General features: G+C 35.7%; 1 protein-coding gene across 1 annotated transcript in view; it reads left to right on the forward strand.

The window, feature by feature from the left end:
- Positions 1–25,629, forward strand: part of UNC13C (unc-13 homolog C) — a 488,975-nt gene that overhangs the window by 431,849 nt on the left and 31,497 nt on the right. Inside the window, exon 30 of the mRNA XM_054701637.1 lies at positions 12,939–13,086. Coding sequence (XP_054557612.1) covers positions 12,939–13,086 — 148 coding nt within the window. The remainder of the gene's footprint in view (positions 1–12,938; positions 13,087–25,629) is intronic.

Below are 25,629 nucleotides of genomic sequence, written 5' to 3' on the forward strand. Positions count from 1 at the left end.
CTCGATACCCAAGATGCAATCAAAGGATCCATGTCTTTAGCTCACCCCTCTGACACTGAGCCTCCAGATAGGGAAGGCCAGGTCTCCAGTCCCCCTAATCCCTAAATTTTTTGATACCAACTCTTTCTATTGGGACTCCATTATACACCTATTGTGCCTTCCTTGAGATCCTATTCTTCCTCTGCTTTGTCCATTTGCCCGAACATTCACCTGATGCCTATTTTCAATGCCTCTGTAATACCATGGTAGAGACTCACTTTACTTTGTCTTCTGAGATTTGCCTATTAGAATACTGACTATTCTATCAAGCATTAATTCTGATGTTGAATACAACGACATTCAGGAGGAGGAACTCCATTTAATAGAATTGGGATCCCAATAGCTAATGATTCAGTGTCTGCTTAGAGCCTAACATAGGGCATACTGTAAAGCAAGCAGTGGAATCATGAGAAAGATGTTCTAACTCCAAAAGGCTGCCAAAATGATGGCCTATAATTCCTCTTTAGCTCATAATAAATAAGCTGCAGTAAGAACTAAAGGAAGAGAATGTTACAGAATTTATAAATTATAGACTAAAATAGTATTTCACATTTTTTCATGTATTTTGTGAAAAAAAATATATATGATATAGATGTATATATGATCTTGCCTGATTCTTATAAACATGCTGGGTAGTAGGTAGGTAAAAATGATCATTCTGAATAATGTACAGTGTTGTGAACCAGTGTTACCTAAATTTTTATATATAAATAAATAGATGCAAGGAAGAGTGATTATTTACATTTTATAAATGAGAACAACTAAAGCCCTTATCTTCTAAGAGCTCCTAGTGACTGGCAGAACTGAGAAAGAACTCCAAAATTTAAAGTATTTATTCTGTCTTCTAGGTTAGCATTTAGTAAAACAAGGTGACAAAGTATAGGTAAAATTCAGCAGGCCGAAATAGATAGTACTTCTTTATAAAGACTTTATCAATTAAAATACCATGTTTCATTTATTTTCATTTTCTATTTATTAAAATAATTCAAAATCTTGCAACCTTAGTGTGCAGTATTGAAAATATAACCTTTAAATACTAAAGTGGTCGTTTTATTTTGTCACACCAACCACATTTAGTTTTGATCTTATGACACAACTAACAGGAACTACGATGATCTTTTGCAGCTAGCATGATTGGGATTTGAAACATTCCATTCACCTGCTAACAAAGCCAAGTAATAGTATTTAAAGATAAAAGTAAAAATGTGACGGCTACGAGGCAGATGACCAACAACATAACCAGTATGTGCAAACTAATGGAGAGATTAGTGGGGAAATCCTAGTTTGAGGGGATCCTAATGTGAGTTCCAGACACATATCCCAGAAAGACTCCACATGGGATTATCTGAAATGTCAGTTTCTTTCAGAGAGAAACAAGAGCTCTTTCCACAGCACAGATACTCTTGACCTAAGTTGAAATGCAAAGGTTTAAGGAAATTCTTAATCTTAAACAATCTTCAAGCTATTTTAGGATGAAATTTGAAATACTCACACACACAAAAATCTGGCTACTTATCTTTGTCCCACACTTCCTTAAGAACCCTTGTTATTGAATCTGACATGACATTCTGCAGTGTATATTGCAGTTTTATTTGACATACAGGGATAATGGAGAGATTTCTCTAAATTAATGTGGTGCCCAGCATTAGTTAAAAGGAAACTGCATTTCTTGGTATAAAGGAGACAATTTGGGTCAAAATGATTATCCATACAAAGATAGCTTTGGAATGTATTACTGTTATTTCTTAGATAACACCATTTCTGATACTTAGGATTCCAGACTCACAGTAGGATATGTGATGTTATTGTGTTTGAGATGCTTACACTGATTAAGGTCTTAAAGGATCCCACTTTTATGTAATTCACCACAGTTAACTATGTTCTCTCTCTCCTCCTTCTATTTTACAGATTTCTACAGTTTGTTTTGGTTTAGTATTGTCTGTTCCTTTGTTTTATTTCTTTATATTCCATATATGATTGCAGTAATCTGGTGTTTATCTTTCTGCCTCTGACTTATTCTGACTTATTTTGCTGAACATAATCCCCTCCATACTGTCGAAATGGCAGGAGTTTATCATTTTAAGTATAGTTCTTGCATTACAATTCACCTGTTCATGGAAAGAACAAGGCAACCTACTGAGTTTGAAGTACTGTGATTAAAAATTAAAAAAAATTGTTTGAGAACCTCCCATATGTAGGAAATACAGAGAACAATCAAAGGTGGCTGGAGGTGAGCACTCTTGCTCTTAACTTACAAAGTATCTAAACTGAGAAAATAAAAGAGATAAGTACAGAGGAGTGCAAGGAGTGATAAAGTCTCCGTGGTGTGTAATGGAGTGTTTCCTGGGGAAAGTAGTATTGGGTTTTAGAGGATGAAATGGGGAGAGTCATTGTAGGCTTAAAGGAAAGCATGAGTTACATGAAAAGGTGTGGGTCGGCTTGAAAACTTCAGATTGTCTAATGTAGAGGAGTAGATTATATCAGGTTGAGTATTATAAGGAATCAAAGAACAGCATTGGAGCCAAAATACTAAGTCTTCAGGTAAAGAATCTCAACTTTAGTTTGTTGGAAAGAGTGAGAGAGTAGGATGTCCTGATGCAATGTATAGTAAAGGACACCGGTTGTAGAAATTTTTCTTACTATCTATTTCTTTTAAAAAGTAAACTTCAGTAGTTAAAGGAGTTTATATTTAAGTTTGTAAAATGATTGCATGTATTTTCCAAAAGAATCATATATGGGTATTAGTAAAGGGGATAGTGGGAAGTAGCTAAGAAAAACAGAGTATGGAAAACTAAATTATTTCCGCAAACTCACATAAAGAAACTGATGTTTTCATAAGTCAGTAAAAATAAAGTGTGAAAAATCTTCAAATATATGACAAATATTATATATTAGAATTTACAAAGTTTTGTGGATCATAAAACAATGGCTTATTTCAGAATGCTGACATTTATATTGTTTTTTTTTTAATTTAGTAGTACTATTTTTGTCCTTAAAAATCATCACCAGGTTTGAACTCCTTTATTTTTTGTATGTTTACATTTCTGACATTCTTCACCAAAGAAAATGATACCTTACAGATAGCTCTGTCCAAGTCCCGTTCAGATGTAGTAAGTGTTCCTCACAGTTCATCCTTACATCACTGAAACTAATGTGTTGCTGTACGGGGTGAAAGCCTTTACAAATATCACAAAATTGATGTAAGAACAAGTGTTAAAAAAATTTTGAAACTGTGTGAGAAATTATACCGCTGACAAGTAGAGAATCAGAATAGTGAGTAATTTAAAAGAGAAAAACTAGAGTGTATAAATTACTGTCCTCTCCCATAGGAATAATAATAGGACTTAAGTGCTTGTTATTAGGTAATTAAATGAATTATCCTGTAAAAAAACAATCATCAGCAGTTCCTGTTCTATAGAAAGCTCTTCATAAATGTTAACTATCACAACATTCAAGGACTGTTTTATTTTGGAGGAGCCTCTTTCTACTGTTAGAATATACTGCATACGCTACAGCAACTTTTTCTTCTTTTCCTGTAAGGCCTTCATTCTCTCTCAATAAAGCTAACTATTAAGTAATATGCTTTGCCCTCTGGCTTTTTGGTTTTCTGGGCAAAAAGTCTTCTCATTATAAGTCACACACCCCCCCACCAAGAAATACTGAGAAGCAGTGTTATTCCATCTCTACAAGAGTTGATATGAGAAAGGTACATTAAAAATTAAATGACATGTGACAATTTACATGACAACAGTGTAAGATATGGAAAAAGTGATACAGATGCTTAATGAGGGGTGCAATTTAAAAAAAAAAAAGGTAAGGAGGAAAACCTAACATTTTATGAAGCAAACATTACCTTGATTCTAAACCAAAGCACAAGAAAACTAAAGACCAATATATCTGATGAATATAGATGCAAAAATCCTCAAACACTAACAAACCAAATTTATCAATATGTTAAAAGAGCCATACATCATGATCAGATGGGATTTATTCCAAGGATAGAATGGCAATTCAAGATATACAAATCAATAAGCATATTAGACCACCATATCAACAAAAGGACAAAAATCAGATTATCATAATAGACACAGAGCATTTGACAAGATTCAACAGCTATTTACAATTTTAAAAACAACATAAAGGTCATAAATGAAAGAAACATGGCAACTATTTTACTCAGCCATGAAAAACCTGAAAGCTTTTCCTTTAATAAAAACAGGACAAAGATGTCGACTATTACCACTATTAATCAATGTAGTATTGGAAGTCTAGCAAGATTAGTTAAAAGGAAATAAAAGGTGTCCAAATTGAATAGTAGTTAGAAAAGCCCAGCAATTCTAGGAGGAAAAGTATTAAAAATAATGACTAAATACAGTAAATTGGCAGGCTACAAAATTAATATACAAAACAGTTGTATTTTTATACACAAACTAGTTGAAAGAGATCTGGAAAACAGTCCCACTGACAATCACATAAAAATGAATTTCCATACCTTGGATTAAGTTTAACAAAAGTAGTGAAAGGGCTATATACACTGAAAACTGAAAGACATTGTTGAAAGAAATAGAAAACAAAAGTAAGTGGGAAGATATTCCATGCTCATTAACTGACAGAATTAGCATAATTGAAAGGGCAACATTACCTAAAGCAATACTTAGATTTAATGTAATCCCTGTTAAAATCCCAATGGTATGCTTCACAAAAATAGAAAAATCATGACATTTATTTCAAACTAAAAGAGACCCTGAATAGCAAAATTACCCTGAGAAATAACAAAAATAGAGGTGCCACACCCCCAAGTAATAGTATTACTTCAACTACCAACTAATAGTAAATAAAGCACCATGGCATTGGAATAAAAACATCACATAGGTCAATGTAACAGAGTTAGGAGGCCATAAATAAATCCACACATGTATACAACGAATTTATGATAAAGGAGACCAGAGCCTACCATGTAGCAAGGAAAGTCTCTTCAATAATGGTGTGGGAAAACAGGACAATCACACGCAAATGAAGCTAGACAACTATCTAACAAAAAAATAATAATTCAAAGTTTATTAAAGACTTGGATGAAAGACCTGAAGCAAAATATATAAAAGAAAACAAAGACATTATATTTCTTGACATTGACCTTAGAGCCATCTTTGGAGACTGGATTCCAATGGCAAGAGAAACAAAAATAAGCAAATGGGACTATTTCACCAATAGGCTTCCAGACACCAAAACAATCATCAAAATGAAAAGACATGGTGAATTGGAGAAGATATTTGTACATAAGTTCAACAAGGGGTTAATATCCAAAATATATTGAGAACTCAAAACTCAATTAAAAAAAAAACTCAATTTAAAAAATGGCTAGAGGATCTGAATAGACACTTCACTAAAGAAGGCATAGAGATAGCCTTTTGGCACTGAAAATATATTCCTTTACCTCTTATCACTAAGGAAATACAAATCAGATTATCAGTTAGTTCACTTGTTAGAATATCTGTTGCCCAAAAGACATGAAACAATAAATGTTGGAGAGGATATAAAGAAAAGGGAACCCAAAATGTAAATTGGCAGGGCCATCATATAAAGCAGTATGGAAATTCCTCAAAAAATAAAACTTTCATCCAATCCAATTATTCTATCTCTGGGTATTTACCTGACAAATTAAAGAAAAAAATTGAAGAGATATATACAACCCAGGCTTACTGCAGCATTATAGTATTCAAGAATTGCAAACACCCTCAGTACCCAAGGACACATGCCAGGATAAAGATGAACTGGTATGTGTACACAGTCAGTTACTGCCAGATGAAGTCCTACCATTTTCAACAACATGAATACTCGACAGGGTATTAAGTGAAATATTCAGATGGACAAACACTATATTTTGTGTGCTAAATACAGAAATCAAACAAATGAAGTAAATAAAATGAAAATAAAATTTGACTATAAGGCCAATTATTGCTATGAAGAAAGAACGAGGGAGGAAATAGGTGAACTGGATAAAGGGGTCAATTGTATGGTTAAGGATAGAATTGGACTTTAAGAGGTGAGCTCAGTGTAATATATGCAGATGTTTGTCCCAGATGTACACCTGAAATGTGTAATATTACTTCAATTTCAAAAAAAGCTGGTAAGGATTTAGAGAAATAAGCAACTACTACAAACTTGAGATCAGGAAAAGCTGAAGGAATGGACTAAAATGGACAGCTTACAGGCAAGAAAGGAAAGACAAGTTTTCTTTGGAGAAAGACTCATGACAAAGTGGGATGACAAGACACAACAGATCTGGTGTCAGTGACTAGTCCGCATTTAACCGGAGTTTTGCATAAGAAAGCAGTAAAAAAAAAAAAAAAACAGGTTAAATGAAGTTTTTGAGCTGAAATTATAAAGGTCCTTTGGCATCTTTATAGATTACACCCAGTGTATTCTATCAAAGAGGATTCACTCATGATTTGAAAATCTACATCATTTTAGAAGTATCATTTTAACTATGGTAAGATTAGAGGAATATACAAAATTATAATCAGAGATCAGTTACAGTTATTTACTACATAAAATGATGAGGATTTATCTACAGGGTGGTGGTGACAGGAAGAGAAAGATGGAAATAAGTGACACAAGAAAGGTAGCATCACTGGAACTTGGCAACTGAAATTAGGGCAATGGTAAGTGAGTTGCCCAGGATGATTCACAGTTTTAGTAAAGTGACTGGAAAGGTGCAACTAAGAAAAATGGTGCAAGAGGGCTTTTTCCCTATGGCGTTAAAAATAGAACATTGAATCAAGAAGATGTGGTACATATACATGATGAAATATTACTCACCAATCAAAAAGATAAACTCATGCCATTTGCAGCAACATGGATGGAGCAGGAAGGGATCATGCTCAGCGAAATAAACCAGGAAGAAAAATAAGAAAAAACAGATGGTCTCAACATAGCAAGAATTTAGAAAATCTAAATAAGGGACCAAGAAAAAGACTAATTATAATAAAGTAAAAATCAAAATCAACAAGCAACTATAAACCAGAGACACACTGCAGGGGGGAGAAGGGAGTAGGATCAAAACAAGAGTGGTGGGAATTGTATGGGGACTATAACCAAGATGAAAATGCATACATTGTGCAAAAATGAAAAATGATGTAAAAATAGACAAAATTAAAAAACAATCTCTCTCTCTCTCTCTTTCTCTCTCTCTCTCTATATATATATATATATATGAGATAGAGGAACATGGAAATAAATTTCCAGTAAACTGCTGGAGACAGAGGCTGGTGCTTAATAACAAAGCAGGCCTAGACTTTGGAGAATTATAATACCAAATAATATATTCTCTTACAAGTACAAAGAATGCTACATTTCACCAAGCTCCTCCTGATAGAATAATCCATCTTTACCTTAGTCAGACTTGGTGTACATTCCTTTCCCACTCTACAAATTTGTACTAATATTCTCTTAAGCTAAATCACATTACATAGAGGAAAGATGAAGTAGATTTTGTAGCACTTTATAAAGGGCAGGGTCAGTCTAACAGTGAAGATTCTAAAATACCATAACCTAGCATCCCCCCCACCCTGTGCATATACAGAGAATCTGTCTACATGTTATTAGCCCATAGTCAACTGCCACCACTTAATAATGGCCAGTAATGGGACCTCACAACTTAAAGTAGAAACTTCACTTTCTAAAATACACTTACTATAAGTCTCAACTTTCTAACCAAAATCTGCTTCCCTGGTAAATCTAGCCGTGCATTAGTCCTCCTGTCCTTTGAAACTGCTATAAAATCCATTTCCTTTCCATGTGATCACTTTTTGGATATTAAAAATATCTACTAAGTTGTTCCAAGTTGCATGTAGCCATCTATTGAATAACATGACTTGCAGACCTTATAAAATTCAAGCTATATTTGAATGCCCTTTTTCCACTTTTTCATATTTCTTATAAATGATGAAGCTTAGGAATTGATTAGGAATGACCTTAATATTCCAGATATATCTAACTAGTGAAGTTTGTGGCTCTGTCACACCCATTGTCTTGATCTATCTACATATATTAATGCATGGTAAGATTTCATGAGCTCTGACAGCTGCCCCCATCACTTATTACATCATGTTGAACTGGAGGGCAAATAAAACTTTATAGATTTTAAAATTTATTGATGTTAAGCCGTGCCAAGTCACCCTCCTACTCTGCAGTAAACACTTTTGTTGTGAATGCAGGTCTTTTCCTTTTCTCTGTCATCTCATCTTATTACTGTTGACCCGCCATTCCAGACTGCCAAGACCTTTTTGAAGCTGGATCTGTCATTCAGTGTAATAATCGAGCTTTGATTCAACTGCACATTTGAAAACTATGCTTTGCTTTCTGTCTTAGTCTTTCTACATCCATGGAGGAAATATCATCCAGGCCAGGGTCAAGCATACAGAGAATGTCACCTAGTTGACATCTGTATCTGTCACAACTCTGAACTTCTCCAAGTGCCTCTAACTGAAAATTCCTTTCTGGAATGAAGAGGAAGTGTCCCAACTTGTCATTTTGGCAAATTACTGCTAATTTGCACTAGTCCAAGTAAAACAAATGAACAAATCAAACTAGAGGTTCTTACATTATGCTACAACTTGCAAAGAAACAGTAAGAATAAGAGTATTTTTTTCTAGAATCAATAGAGAATAATCCACTTTTGAATAAGGAAAACATCCAGAAACTTTTAAAACCCCAAATCACTAATTCCCCTCTAACATATAATTCCACACAAAATGCTTGCTACAATGAGTGGAGATAAATTAAACTGCACAGCTAAGGACACTGGGATTTCATAGCTAAGACAGTCACTCCCACGCCCTACATTTGTATCCATTTGTACATCAACCCTACATTTGTATCCTTCAAATCCAAGCCTCAGTGACACACAAATTCTACCGTCCTGTTCTTTCAGAGGCTCTTGCAGAGTCAAACCCAAATAAATGTGAAATCTCAGCATGCCAAGATATACACATAACTGCAGCCACCTTTCTCCTGAGGATCTGTGCCAGTGAGATAAGCGCACCATGTTCTCAGAAGTAGCAGAAAGTAGCATTTTCACTGCCTTTATATTTGTGTAACCACAGAAAACATTTTCTCCCTTTTTGAGTAAGTTATCTGTGGTATGTATTGTCCTTCCTTGTTCACTGAATGGGAGGTTTTCACTCGGCATCTAGAAACATTATTTTCTCCTAGGGCTGCTACCCTCTGTCCTAGGTTTGTCTTGTAACTTCTCATTTATACAGTACACTGAAAAGACAAAGCCATCATTTCTGCCCTTTCTCCGCTTCAGTGGAGAAAGACAGTTCAGTATGATAACCTAAAACTCGAGGGACCCTTAAGATTTCTTCATAAACAAACTCATTTTTTTTCATCCATCATGCCCCAGAGGCCTACAAAGTAACGCTTTAGTAATAAAAACATGGTTTCCGATAAAATTATAGTAAGTTCAAGGGCAGTTTATGCCTTCATAGCCTAACTCTAGTTTTCTTCTTCCATGAAGCCATCCAGACCCTCTAAAAAGTTCCAACTATATGATGCCCAGCCACAGTCTTCTGTCCTAGGGTTTCCTAAATCCTAGTCCATGGAACACTTCTTTTGCCAAGCACCTCAGTAGGTATCCGATAGCTAAATAACCTTAAGAACTAGATATATTAGTGCAAGGTTAAACAGATGTCCTTATCACAGAGGGACTCGGAATCTGTAATATGCTAATAAGCACTGTGAATGGTTAAAAGTACAACTTCATCTTCTAATCTCTCTAAGCCTCTGCTGCCCACAGGCAGGTGTGGTGATGAGAGCAGAGTAACAGTGTCTTAATTCTTCTTCAGTAGTGCTAGCATTCCTAGGGATTCTCCTGTTTGGTGAGACTGTCCTCTTTCTCTGGTTCACTGTAGTGAATTAGCTAGTGGCTTCAGAAGCTACAAATAGTATTATCTATTTCAAGTCATTTTCTTAATACCTGCAATTGATTAGTGAAGTCACTTAGTTACATTTCCTACTAGAATATCATCCCTTTGAAAATACTTCTGGGTCTCTTTAGCTTCATAAACTTGGCATCCAGCACAAGGTCTGGCCCATGATATTGGTTTAATGGATATTTATTAAAGAAGACTGGGAGAAGGAAGAGACAGGCAGGCAGACTCCCACCACTGACACTGCGAGGGTGAGGCACGGGTGCACGGCCCTACCCCACAAATCATCCCTATGATTAATGTCATCCATGCCACGATACATACACAGCTAAAGAACAGTTTTTGAAAGAGGAAATAGTGACACTAATATGGTTATAATCTTTGTCCAAAATATTATTTAGCTCATCAATTAATAAGGGGACCAGTAAGAACTGGCTTAAAAGAGAATTCCAAGAACCACCCATAAAGACAAAACTAAGGTAAATTTACATATAGAGGCAAAACAGATCTACCCACAGAACATTAGGTAGGTGCATCCTACCAGAAATAATTTACATTTCTAGGGATAGCAGTCATTTACATTACTCTTTCTTCTTTTTTTTTTTTTTTTTACAAGTTATGGTTTTCAATAGCTCAAAGACAATGAAAATCGAAGGTAACATAGATGGGAACACTGGACAGACACCATTCTTCTGATTCATCATTTCAGTCTTTGACAACTTTTCCTGAAAGCTTTCACCAGTCCCAAAAGATGACAAAACGTTTTAGCAATTTCTTGAACTCATATTATTATAATCTTCCAGCATGCTGTGGTCAGACTTGATAAGAGGTTTGTCAAACACTGAGTGGGAGAATGGGTTCCCTTGCAGAGCACCAGCTATTCTTGGTGCAGTGCATCCCATTTTTCTTTACTCTCAAAATGGATTATTTCATCTGATGTCTCCTTGGTTCAGCATGGAAACAAGGAATCACCCCCGCATTCTTCTAGAAGAAATGGTCAGCCCAAGCTAAACATGGCCCTCTTTTACATTAATATTTTCCTTCCTTAATTAATGTATTATGTTTCCTGAAGAAAGGAACTCTCATTCTTTTTCATTGACCGAGGCACTCGAAACAATGCTGGACTCTTAGTCTTTAATAAATACTTCCTACATGTGAATATATTTTAACATTTTATAAGAAGACAACATTTTTATTTAAAATAAAAATGAAGGGCCTCCCCGGTGGCGCAGCGGTTGAGCGCTGGGTTGGAAGCTGCCCGTGGCCTCAGCGGCGCCGGTTCGATCCCCGGCTGCTCCCCGGCCACCAGAGGAGGGTCCCACATGGCGCGCAGACCTCTCCTGCCGCCCGCTGCTCCCCTCAGCAGTGTACTTCGGTCCTTCTGCCTGTTCTGCTCCCTGCTCTGGCTCTGGTGAATTCTCTCACCCTCCCGCGCTTCTGACTGTACCCAGTGCATGTATAAACAAAACAAACAAACAAATAAATAAGTAACATGCCCCTATCAAAAAAAATAAATAAAAATAAAAATGAATAACTAAGTATGATATGTTATCTCCAGTGCAAGAAAGGACTTTTCCCATTGTTCTCTGCCTCCTCTTCACAACCACACATAGATGAACAACTTGTTTTCACAGGCACCCATCTAAAACCAAAAACTGTTCTTACCAGAATCAGTAAATGAAAGTTTTAAGGGGCCATAACTTTTTCGCCTGGGAGAGGGTGTCTGCAGTTGTGACACTCTTTCTTCAGATTATATCCCCACTGCCTACTTTCTGTGGTCTATACTCATTCTTTACATTGTACTGTTGGTGCTCAGATGCCTACAAATGCCCGGAGCATTTTTCTCATCTTCCCTTGAACAGGGGCAAAATTGGGATTGTTATTATTTTTTAAATCATTGAATTGTTTAAATAAAATTAAAAAACTGTAAAAAATAAATAAATAAATCATTGAATTGTTTTATCTCAGAAATAGTTAAGGAGTGGGATAGAAACATGACACAGATCCTTTTAGGAGAGTATCAGAATCAATTGTTAAGTTTTTTGAAAATATTTCATTTTGTCAGAATTACAGATTATAATGAGCCGGGTTGTACTATGTAGTTTAGCATTGCTGATACAGCGAAAAAGAACCATTTATTTCAGCTTAACAGGATAGCTATATTATCACCTATACATGGTTAGGAAAAAAATCTTTGGTTCTATTCCTTAACTCTAGATATCTGCCTTCCAAAGAGATGTTTATGTATAATATTTGTAGCATGTAAAAAACACTAACATCCTTCAATGATCACAATCATTGCCAAAGAGCATCTATCTTGTTTTTTTACCTATATTTGATGTTTTCACTTTGTTAGATGACTATAGCAGAAAAAAAGTGGAAAAAATTCCTGTATTTTAGTAAATGTATTAGACACAAGTTGCATTGAATGTTTGATTTCTAAGGACCACTGTGCACCTTCAGGCTGCATATAGAATTTCACACTTGTGCCAGAAAATTGGTAACCACGAGCTACCTTCCTTATTCGTTTTCAACAATCCTGAGTTGTTGTTTTTTTTTTTTTTTTGTTTTGTTTTTTTTTGTTTTTGTTTTCAGAAAACAGAAGTCAATAACCAAGTTGACAATTATTAACTAAGCCTGTCATTCTACAAGCATTCTGACCACTGCCTTTTCATCATTCCATTTGCTTAACTACAATTAGAAAGTAAAGTCTTAAGTTTCAAGGACCTGGGTCTGTGATCTGGGTCTGTGATGCTGAGCACAAATTCAGAGAGATTTGGGCATGAGGGGGCTGAGCTAGATGATGTCTTAGCAGTGAGCACGTAGCAGGCACTATTTCTTTGTATTTATCGCACACTGATCATATTGTAATAGTCCCCTTGAACTTCACTATTACAATTATAAAATCTCCTCTCTAGTATTTCTTTCTAAATTCCTCTCCTTATGTTACTGTATTTTTCTTTCTAGCAATATTTTCATGCAGGAGGAAATGGCCTGAAAAAGAACTTCTTGGAAAAAAGCCCAGATCTTCAGTCTCTGAAATATGCTCTCAGTCTTTATACCCAAACTACTGATGCCTTGATAAAGAAATTCATAGACACTCAAACCACACAGAGTAAGTAACACATTAGATGTTAAAGTGAATACTTAAGTAAAAGTCAAAATAATTATTGAACTATTAGTATTTACTATAGTAAATTAAAGCATCAATAAGAATGAGGATTATGTAATAATGGAATAGAAAATTACCAATTTTTTAGCATTCGTGATGTAATTATATAATTTCAAAAACACTAGGGCATGACTAATACTAAAAGTCTATAGAATTGTGAATCCTGTTGGTGATTCTAATATCATAATATCCAGTAAACCTATTTTTTGAATATCCATGACCATGATATTCTCAACTCAATACAAAAGATTCTGTGTTTGCTGATTTTGCTAACTTCTAAAAATATTACAATTCCTGAAATCCTGACTTCAAATGTAAAACCTTCTACTCTGTGGTTTCCAGAAGAGAAATCTCACTTTACCCTAATTTTATATGAGAAAAATATCAGCGTTCACCTTGAAATGGACCAAGAAGGTAGTATTTTTGACTGTATTTCATGTGGAAAAGTTAGCACCACCTAAGATTCTAGGATATTACTATTAGAAAATCTTTTCTTCACATTGCTTTTTGATTGATTATATTTTGGTAATTATATGCATTTATGATCTAACATTTCTGAGAGATTATTGAAAATGTTAGTATAAGTCAAAAAGAACCAAACAGAGGCTCAAATTCTAGAACATAATAAACTGCAGCATAGAAAGAGTAAAAATAAATAAGAGGATGCTGTCTTCATTCATGAAGAGAACCTTGGAAAGCATACATATTTTGCTTTTCCTGGGATGGGAATGCCTTAGGCTTGTCTGTTTCTTCATGGATTTCTTTAATTTTTCTAACTATATCAGAGATGCAAAGGTAGGTAGGAGGTAGGAGGTATTAGGCCTGTGTTTAACATTTTGTGCTTTTTAGTACCATACAGTTGAATGCTAGAAATAGTCCTTTTAATGTGATTTGCAAACTCAGGTTACCTTTTCAGATGGTTCCAGAAAGTAGAAAAGAGTTGAGCTTATGAAACGTTGTTAAGAGATACATTATTCTAAAGCATTATTCCTGGAATCCATGATTCCTCAAGGTTTTTGGAACATTTATAAATGTGAATGCAATTGTAAGGCATCATATAGTATATCTATTCTCTGAAAATGTGAGTATGTGAAAACTTTTGCTTTTATAGGTATGCATTTATAACTATACACAGTCTGTTTTAGCATATATGTTACTGAAAAACAACCTATTATATCTATTTTGGTATATGGGGTTGGGCAAATATACTTTCTAGTGTGTGTATTCTATAGCAACACTGAAAACATTTGGAGGGAAGAAAAATAAAAGGATCTGTAATCCCAGTAACTTAATTATCATTCTTCATCTAATGTTTTTTGAATAATTGAAAGTGTCTGGAAATAGATTTGAAATAACTTTACGTTTTCTTCAGTAGCTACTTTCAACCATGCCTATGGAAACTTATTTTCAACTTCTGCCTATCCACCTCATCATCCCCAGCTGCCTCCAGCCAGGCCTTATTGGTCCAAAGGACCTGAGGTTGAAAGGACCTTTGCCCCCCCTTCACATCCTTTAGGTCCTTCTCTGTTTCAGTGTCTTAGTTGTGAAAACTAAAGGGGAGGAGGCAAGTGTCTCCCCTGTGCCCTGCATGGTTATATCTAAATGTTGGCTTACTGTGGGGCCCATTGTCAGGGGCTCTTCTCTCTGTTCAACTTCCTGATAATTGGGATCTAAGTCAGTTCCCTTCAAAAACCCCTCAGTGACTGCCTCCTGCAACACATACAATGATTCATTGTTCCTTGAATGTCGGCTGCCTAGTGGCCAGCCCTCCGGAATAGGGTCCCAGGACAAAGACCGAAGCCCAACTTCGTTCCATGGGGTCCACTTGAACCACAGAAAATCCATATGTTCTTTCCACATCTTTGGTAACTATGAAGTGTGGAAGCTTCTCTACTGCTACCTACGATCTCTCTATAGTTCTCTCATTCACTTGCTCACTCAGGTTTTTATATTTCCAAATGAGGGGAGAGGGGAAGGGTGGAATTCTACTGACTAATAAAGCATGATCATTATTTAATTAAAAATGGAGGCAAGCTAAAGTTTTATCAATTAACAAATCAAATCAGGATTTCTGAGTTTATATTCACTTCTTCTCTTCTAATTCTGTCACAGTAAGGGAACACTACATCAGCAAAACACAACACTCATCAATAGAGACTTACCAGATGAAAGAGCCAAAATATATTAGGCAACTACTACTAACTCTGAAAACAGACATTGGAAAAAACACAGTTGTAGTAGAGGACTTTAACACCCTATTTTCACCTCTGGACACATCTACACAGAAAATAGGGATAAAATAGCCTTAAACAAAAATCAATTAGATAACATGGGTCTAATTGATATATAGAGAGCACTGCACCCCCCAAAACCTGAATATACATTCTTCTCCAATGTGCAAGGGACATTCTCCAAGATTGACCATATATTGGGTCACAACACAAGTATCAGAAAATTCAAAAAGATCTATTAATAAATCATACCAAGTGTCTTCTCTGACCATAAAGGTATCAAATTAGAAACCCAACACAAAAAGAAAATGGGTAAAACCTCCAGTACATGGACATTTAACATCACACACTGAAAGACTACTGGGTTAATAAGAAAATCAGGGAGGAATTTTTTTTAAAACAATCTTGAAACAAATGACAACACTGCCTTCCAGAATTAAGGCATACAGCAAAAGTGATGAGAGGAAAATATAGCAATACGGGCCCACATCAAGAAAGAACTCAAATAATGTCCTTTTCTCTCAATTTGATGAATTATAAAAAGAACAAGCCCAAAAGCCAACAAAAGGAAATAATAAAAATTAGAGCAGAAACTAATGAATTAGAAATTAAAAGGGCAGTCTAAAAGATTGATGAAATGAAAAGCTGGTTCTTTGAAAAAATACAAAATAGACAAACCTCTAAGAAATAAAGGGAGAAAACCCAAATAGGATCAGAAAAGAAAAAAAATTACAACAGATACAGCAGAAATTCAGAAGGTACTAAGAGAGTATTATGAACTTTTATATATTAAAAGGTTCAGTAACCTAGAAGAGATGGGCACATATTTAGAACTATATACTCATCCAAGACTGAATAGGGAAGAAATGAAAAGTCTGAATAAACCAACCACAACCCCATCTCAGTTCTTATTACCACTGATTAGTTAGTCAACAACTATCCTTTAAAAAAAATAGTGACAGAAAGAAATGAAAATTAGCTATTAGATTTCTGACACCCCTCACCCCGACAAATACAATAGCGGGTATTGACCCTAAAGTCAACACTTGAATTTTTATTTTTTAAATGTCCCCATCCAGCCCATTTTCCCTTTGGCATCAAAGGAACCTCATATTGTTTAACTGACAGAGAAATACAGAAAAGATGAATTCTTAAGGGCCTGACATAGATGGCAATTCTATACTATTCTATGAACCTTTGACACTGGACATGCTATCAATAAAAGAGAGGAATTTGGTTCTGCCCCTTGGATCCTTTGGTACTCTTTCCTGCAGATTTCCAATTGATGGTGGGATTAGTTGTGTTCCTTTTGTACCTCTTAAATACTGGTAGCATGAAGAGTTGAAGTGACTGAATAAATTTTCACATTTTAGCATTGTTCCAATTATCTAGATACTTTTCTAGAACTCAGCACAATATCACATATCCATAAATATATGCTTAATTTTTGTTTAACTTGCATTTTGTTAATCTAATGTAGAAAGACCATATGGTTTTATGATTTCTTTTAAATATAAAATTTGAAATGCAAGCCAACAGTGTAGATCCTAAACCCCTGCCAATTTCTGCCTCTACATAGAGCTTGCTTATTGCTACTAAGGGTAAACTGGGGCATCAGAGAATTAATGCCCTTAGGATCAGTCCTCAACCTGTGAAAGACAGGAAATTAGCAGATTAAAAAAAAAAAGAAAAGCAAAATTTCAGCTTCCTCAGTTGTGACAACTCTGACAAGTGTCCATGGGGCCTGTAGCGTTCTCCTGTGGGATGGAGTTCCCATCCCCCTCAGAGGGCTGGTTTGTTAACTTTAATTTCTTTACTTTTTGCTTTTCTCACCTCCTCTCTCACCATAGTTTCCTAGGACTTCAAGTAACCCATTCACACTTGATGTTTGTCTCAGATTCTACTTCTTGAGGAACCCATACACAAAGTCTATTGCTAGGAAGTGGGGAGTCATTCTAATTCACCTAGTCTAGATCTAGGCTCTATGCTCTTACCCATCTTGTACACATCTTCACACATCTTTTTGATAATATGTATAAAGGATAATGCCCTGAATGACTATTATGAAATTCACCTTATAAATAAGATTATCCAGGAAAAAATTACATTTTCATTTGCCTTATGATTAATAAGACACAAGGTGAATTTTGTCTCCTTAATATCTTATATTCTACAAGAAAACTGTTTCAAACTACAATAAATCACTATTTAAGAGCTTTCTTGTTAATCTATGTGTTGTGCAAAAAAAAATTGGGATCCTTCAGAAATCCAAGAATGCTTTTTTAAAAGGTCATATTTTCAGTTCTGTTATTCTCATACATTCTTACCTATTTTATTCTTTCCCTTTCATTTGTTATTTTTTCTCATCTGTTTTTTTTGTTTTTTCCTTGTTACAAAATTAACTGCAATACTAAATTTAGGGGGGAGGAGTCACATTATCTTTCTATTATCTCCAAACTGAAAGATATACTTTCCTTTATTATTTATATTTTAATTTAGCTATTTTTATAAATTGGTTTATTATTATTTTTAAAAAACTATTGTATCATCCTCATTTGTCCTTTCTTTTCTTGCCCTTCTTCCTGATTTCTATTTTTACCTCGTTTTTTTCCTCTATTCTTTTTTCTGGAATAGATTTAGATGTTTTCTTTTCATAGTTGTTAAAAAAAAATGAAAGCTACCAGAGATTGAGTCCCATTAGAAATTTATGAACCACAGTGTTCAAATGAAATGTCAATTTGGAAAAACACTGCTTTACTTTTCAAAATATTGGAAAATAAACAAATTTAAACTGGATATAGAAGTATTGTTAAGTTCTCCAGTGAAAATGAGAGTTCAAATTATCACCGCAATGTATTTATTATTCTAGCAATGTGTTGCATTGCTAAGAGAACACCACCTCTATTCTGCATGCTCTTAAATATTTACTGAGCATCTCCTCTGAACAAAGCCCTATCCTATAAAGCACATATTCAAATGTGAATATGAAGTTGGGACCCCAGATTCTCTAATACAGTGATTCTCAAGCAGAGGAGATTTTGCCCCCTGAGGGACATGAGAAAATATCTGAGCCGCTTCCGTTGTCACATCTGGCAGTGGTACTGGTACTTAGGGGGTGGAGACCAGGGAAACTGCTGTACAGTCTACAGTGCCCAGGGCAGCTTCCTATGACAAAGTTATCTGATTCCAAATGGCAGCAGTGCTGACACTAGAACACCCTGGTCTAGCACTTGGTTGAAATGTAAGAAGTGATAAAACATAGGTCATGTCAGGCTTGTGGAGACAGGACAGGTAGAAGGGTCAGCAGATAAATTAATCATGAGGAGATAAAGAGAAAGGTATTCTAGATATAGAAACTATATATATATTTATGGAAAATATATATTTATGCCCTTAATTTTACAATCTTACCAAGGCTATCCACAGCAAATCAGGAGGTGAAAATGTGGGCTATTTTTTGCTTTTAAAATGTAATTTACTATACTACTATATATTTTTGATCAATAGAGCTTAAAAGTGCCTTACATAGCCCTGTACCACTACACAGAAATATTGTAGGAGGTTTTATGTAGAATTAGTAAAAATTATTTTAATATTGATAATAATCATATGTTCTTCCTTTTAAAGTTAGGTCAATAGTTCAAATTGGGTAGGTAGCTTTAAAATTTATACTTTGCATTGTACTTAAATGACATGTTACTTACAGTTTTGGAAGCTGCTATGAAATTCATTTCTTGCATTCTGATTACAATATTCATCATAACAAAAGACTTTAAGTTATTTTTTATCAAGGACTTTTTGAATATTTCATCCACTAGCAGACCGTGAAAAATCTATAAAACTTTAACATACTAAGTAGAGCTTATTTTCAATGGATAACACAATTTGGACTGGGACAGAGAATGATTAATTGCTGAGCTACTCCAAGTCATATTCTGTTTCCTTATCTGAGCTTCTATTACAGTTTGAGGAACCTGAATCTCAAGAGTTTCAGAGGAAAAATGGATATTTTATATCTAAGTTAACTAGCCACACACACACAGGCACACACAATGATTGTGGATTAAAATACATGAAATATGTTTTTATGCATGATCTGTCTTTAACTTTATGAGAAACATCTCTGAGTGATTATTTCTGAGTTTCTTAAAATTTAAATCAGATACTTTTGGTCATTTTAATAACCTGTTTCCTGCTAAAGCAAAATATAACATATCTTAATTTGAAATGGAAATCAGACATCTGATGATTCACATTTTGGAATCTATAACTATACTCCAATATATTCTTTAAATATTTATTCTCAGGCCTCCCCGGTGGCGCAGCGCTTGAGCACTGGGTTGCGAAGCTGCCCGCGGCCTCTGCGGCGCCGGTTCAATCCCCGGCTGCTCCCCGGCCACCAGAGGAGGGTCCCACATGGCGCGCAGACCTCTCCTGCCGCCCGCTGCTCCCCTCAGCAGTGTACTTCGGTTCTTCTGCCTGCTCTGCTCCCCGCTCTGGCTCTGGTGAATTCTCTCACCCTCCCATGCTTCTGACTGTACCCAGTGCATGTATAAACAAAAAAGCAAACAAACAAACAAATAAATATTTATTCTCTCTAATTATGTTCCTCAACTATACAAGATATGTCCATACATAGAAAAGAAACTGGCTTCTGAATTGGTTCACTGTGGAAAGGGTTAATCTTTAATTTAACACTAATTTGAAAGCACAGTCAGAAGTGATTTCTTATTTTAGATGATGAACCTTTCAGAGATAACCAGAGATTCAGAATTGCATCCCACAGAGCCGTGCCACTGTTATATCCCTGGGACAGTGGGATTTGACTATCTAGCACTGCCTTCCACAATGAGAGGTTAGCAATTCTTATTGGCAATAGTGGAAAAATGAAGAACTTATGAAATTTCAGTCTTCAAATGTTGCTTTCAGTCTGATGACATTCAAAACTGGATGAGGCTCTTCAATGCAGTCAAAAAAGTTGTACACAAATCACTTTAATAGCATGCTGATGATGTATGTTTCTGAGTACATTCAATCCTTTCCCAAAGTAGAAATGCAAAGTGTTAGTTAAGATTACTGTAACACTGAGCAATTTCATGCATCATTCTTTGACTACACAGTGCTCTTCCTCACAGTAATCCTGAGAGGACTCAATTCTCAGGTTAAGATGGGTCACAAATTAAGAAACTTGCTAAAGTCATGTAGGTAATGAGGGTGGACACCAGGGAAACTGCTGTAGAGTCTACGGTGCCCAGGGCAGCTTCCTATGACAAAGTTATCTGATTCCAAATGGCAGCAGTGCTGACGCTAGAACACCCCGGTCTAGCACTTGGTTGAAATGTAAGAAGTGATAAAACATAGGTCATGTTAGGCTTGTGGAGACAGGACAGGTAGAAGGGTCATGCCCTTAATCAACAAGGGAATCAAAATGTGTTATAACTTCTCCCAAGTACATGCTTTCTTCTCCCTAGTTTTGAGTAATTAGGTTTATTTCATTCTCCTTAGTTTTCATTTTAACATGACTAAAAGGAAATATCGTTCAGTTGATTTTTTTTCCATGTCAGCAACAAACTCCATCCCCAAACTTTTATCTACTTTTTTAGCTTCCCAGTTTCATTACCCCAGTTACTGGGTATGTTCATTGGCCAAGATACCTTTTAAATATTAACTGGAGTAGTTACATGTAGAAATCTAAGTTGAATATAAGAAAATGCCTCCTGCTTTCAGAAAACCCTTTCAAATAAAGTCTCATTTCATTCTTCCAGAATCTGCTGTGCTTGTGTGATATTGCTCCTGGGTTTCCATTCATCCTGTTCTCCACCCTTGTTCCTCACCAGCAAATGTCACCTCCTCACACTCACCCAGCACATTATGTTACATCATGATAGATCATTCATTTCGTTCTCCTCTCAACTAGATAAGCTGTAGGAGGATAGGGACCTTGCTTACCCATCCTCAAAATCTAAGTACTTAACTGATGTCAGATAAAAAGAGGTGCTTAGTGAATTCCTAGCAAATGATTGCTAAAAAATTAGTCAATTAAAAATCTGTGATAAGACATAGTCCTCATATTTGAACTGACATGATTATAAACCTTTCAACATTCTTCTATAGAAAGGGGGTATGACTGTGCAAACACTACAAAGTGCCTGCAAAGTATATGTGTGTGTCCCCTTAGAAAATCAAGCTTACAATTTGTTAGTTGTTACTGCATAGTCATTTTCATATGAGATAAAAGATAATGCCACTGAAGAAATACAAAGAGATCTATAAAGTTAGATGAAGAGAATATTACTTATCAGATCTTGAATTATTCAATCTGTTCCATAAACCCGAAAAAGCAACCAGAAATAAAATACACTAGTATGTCCAGTTTACATCACTGATACTCATATCTACTTCCATTTGACTCTTTTTAGGAGCATTGACCATATCCCAGACTTTGTGCTAGATACTAGATAAATTTAATTGGAAGACTGCCGAGTATCTTCCACCAGCCCCTCCTAAACCTCCCTACCCTCACCTGGGTGGTGTGGTTTGTACCTAGTGACTCAGTCTCTGTTTCCCATTGGGTTCAGCCAATAGGAAGCCCCTTCACAGGCCTGTGAAAGGAAATAATGAAGTCAAGTGTTCATTCTCCAGGCTCCCTCTGGACACTGTCCAGACAGACAGACATTGCTTTGACTCAAAAGTCTCAACTTTGCCTTCCCTAGAGAACTCTATCCTTCTGAATTCCAGTAGCCCTCATGCTTTATGGACTAAGAGTGTAAAGATTTCTACTATCCCTTGAATTTTCCATAAACCTTTATAAACAGTTTCTTTCTTTGAGTTTCCTTCTGTGGCTATTGATATCCTGATTGGCATAAAGGCAAATATTCATGGCTCTGCTAGGTTTTACTTCCATGCTGATTCTCTCTTTTGGGGTCATTAAAAATTAGAATAATCCAAACAAGCATCAGAACAAATCTTTGAGGTGAGGAGAAACATCACTTTTAGATGAGTAAGCTGTCCAAAATGAACAGCAGAGTCTATTAGCTTTTCACTCACAGAAATATTCCCATTATACTTTGACTAGGGCATCAAAATGCCAGATTTTACTTTCTCATGATGCACTGTATCTTGCCCAGTATCTCATCTTCCCTGGAAATATGAAGTATGTGAAGTTAGAGTGAGACAACAGGGAGATCATTTGTGAAATTTGAGCCCTCACAGCCCAGGTTGAGCAGGTGTTTGCTCTATGTCATGCTCCAGAGAAATTCTCCTTCGTCGTGCATTGAGTATACTTAGTTCTAGGTCAGAACAGGTATACTTTCATTGTTTCTTCAGCTTTTGGCATCAATAGTTGAAAAAAATTATTTTTTTCCCTAACACTGCCCATATAAAGTCAATAGCTATTTGTGAGTGTGTGTGCACATGTGTTCACATGTGAATGTGCATAGTGTAGCTTTCATTTTTCAAATGGGCAAAAGTCAGATTTCATTCCAAGGTCATGCAGAACATCAGCGGTATGAGAACCCTATTTCTTCACTTAAAATGTTCTCTGTTACTTGCCTATTAAAGGCTAACCTTGGTTTAAATAATACTGAAATTAACATTTTTCTAAAATTAAATGAAATGGTGATACTTGATGGAGAAAATCCTAATGTTACCACAATTAAAATTTAAAAAAAAGATGTTAAATGAAACAAAAAATTAAAATAATTATTTTGTTTCTAAAGTAAAACAACTTGACATTTGACATTACATATAAAAATTTAATCACCACTTCCTTTTGCAGTTTACTGCAGCTTTTTAGGCATCTTGAAATACATTTTTCTCATTTGAACCCCAGAACAGCCCTATCAAGTCAGAGTATTGGTCTGATATCCCATATAGTCTCTTGGTGCTCTTTAGAGACCCTCATTTCACTCAAAAGCTGTAAATGCCACTGAAGTGATTTGAGCAAGGGTACAGAGTGGAATAAAGACCGAATATACTCCAGATGGAATTAGGTAAAAATTTTCAGCCTGCTTTTTACTTTCAAATTATCCAAAAATGTTCAGGTATTTCTTTTTTAGTCATAATTTTTACTTAAAAAGAAATATAAAGAACACACTTTGCTATGCAAAGTTTAATACCAAAGTATTATTTAATTCAGGGTGTTTGAATTTGAAGTCTTTCAAGGTCCTGGATTCAATTCTGTGGACTGGAATAAACATTCCCTTTAAACTTTCTCTTTAGGATTCAAAGTATCTCAAAATTGCTCTGTGGGTCAGAGAATTGTCTAGAGTGTGAACTACACACACACACACACACACACAATATCTATACACACATATACATTATATGTATGGATAACATGTATGTAAATCTTACTGCTTGAAGATTTTTATCAGACTGTGTAGTGCATTGATTAAAATTAAGCAAAATCTCAACCAATGATTAAGCAGGTATTATCAAAACTGCCGAATAGTATGATACTCCTTGATGCTTTTGTTATTGCCATTATGCTGTTATATCTGTTTAAGGTCTGATTGGAAAGTAAGCAATGAGCAGAATCAGTTGCTTGGGAATTTTATGGAAATGCAGATAAACTGAGATGTCAGGAAAACATTCTTCAAATCACTGAGTCAAGAAAGCACAATAAAATACAATTATACAATTTCTCTACACCCACTGAGCCATAACATCTGTTTTTGTTCATTGCGAACAGGTTTTGTGACAAATGGGGTCAGCAGCATTAATTGAAAACTGCAGACTATTGCCTCATAACCTCTATATGCCCTTTACAACTAACCTACCAAAGAAGATGGGAGGTGTTTTTTCCTTCACTTATCCCTTGGCATTAAAAGTTAATCCTTGTTGCTAAGTATTAATCTTAGATAAAGAAATGTGAGCTTTAATAAGTGGTGTGAAAATAATAAATTTAAATCTAGAAAGGTTGGAAGTCAAGCTTATATAAATCTCTGGCATAATGATTGCTACTTATTTGTGGGTACGGATAGAGAAATGGGTACATTTATTAAGACAGATAGTTGGGGACCTCCCCGGTGATACAGCGGTTGAGAAGCTGCCCGCAGCCTCTGCAGCGCCGGTTCGATCCCCGGCCACTGGAGGAGGGTCCCACATGGCGCACAGACCTCTCCTGCCGCCCGCTGCTCCCCTCAGCAGTGTATTTCGTCAGTCTGCCTGTTCTGTTCTCCACTCTGGCTCTGGTGAATTCTCTCACCCTCCCGCACTTCTGACTGTACCCAGTGCTTATATAAATAAATAAATGAATAAATAAATAAATAAATAAATCTTAAAAAAAAAAAAAAAAAAAAAAAAGACAGGTAGTTGGGAACCACACGGACAAGTCCCAAGCATCTTTTATGCTGTCTGACTTTGGGATAACTCATTTAATCCCTCTAAGCTTCAACTCCCCCATCTATAAAATGGATAGTTTAATAATTCTTAAGTTGATTGAGTTGCTGGGAGGATCACAAGTGGTAATACATGTGAAGCACATAGCAGTCTCTCTCAAATGACCATTCTTACCACATTATTATCATTAAATATACTGTCTAAAAAGTATCTCTTTCTTTTACAAAACCTAAAAACAATAGCGGCCTTCCCCCAGGACATTGCTATCTAAGGAAGGAGACCAGTAATCATGTGTTCCCGTCTGAGCTGTACCTTCATATTACCAAGATGCTTAGAGTCACTGAGAAAACTATGATGCTGACACACGAAGCAGTCATCACACCTGTGATTTCTAAGAACCCCAAGAATACCATGGTTGTCAAATGCTCATGTACTCACTGAGCCCTTAATATCAACAAAGCACTATGCTGGATATGAGACACAAGCAACAAATTATCTGCTCCAAGGAGATTTCAGTGAAGTTAAACATTACATGAACAGAAAAAGAATCATACAAGGGAGCTTATGCTAAATACCAGATCACTGAAGACAAAGTCTAAGGGCTTTCAGAGGAGGGAGCGGTAACTGGGCAGGAAAGTAGGGAGGCTTCAGTGAAGACACAGGGGCTCAGCATGCACTGCTAAAGATTTAAAAGGTCAAGTAAAAGGAAGGAAAGAGCAAGGAGTCTCATCAGAAAGGACTAGAGAAATATTTTCAAAGCATAGCCTTAGGAACATTGGGATCTCCTATTATATGTATCAGCTAGGATCACAGTCATCGAATACCATAGTCTTGGTGGCTTAAACAGAAGAAATCTATTTTCTGACAGCTCTGTATTCCAGAAGTCTAAGAAATCAAGGTACTGGTTGATTCA

Source organism: Talpa occidentalis, unplaced genomic scaffold, assembly GCF_014898055.3.
Source record: "Talpa occidentalis isolate TD23 unplaced genomic scaffold, MPIMG_talOcc4v2.1 talOcc4.11, whole genome shotgun sequence".
Lineage (NCBI taxonomy): Eukaryota > Metazoa > Chordata > Mammalia > Eulipotyphla > Talpidae > Talpa > Talpa occidentalis.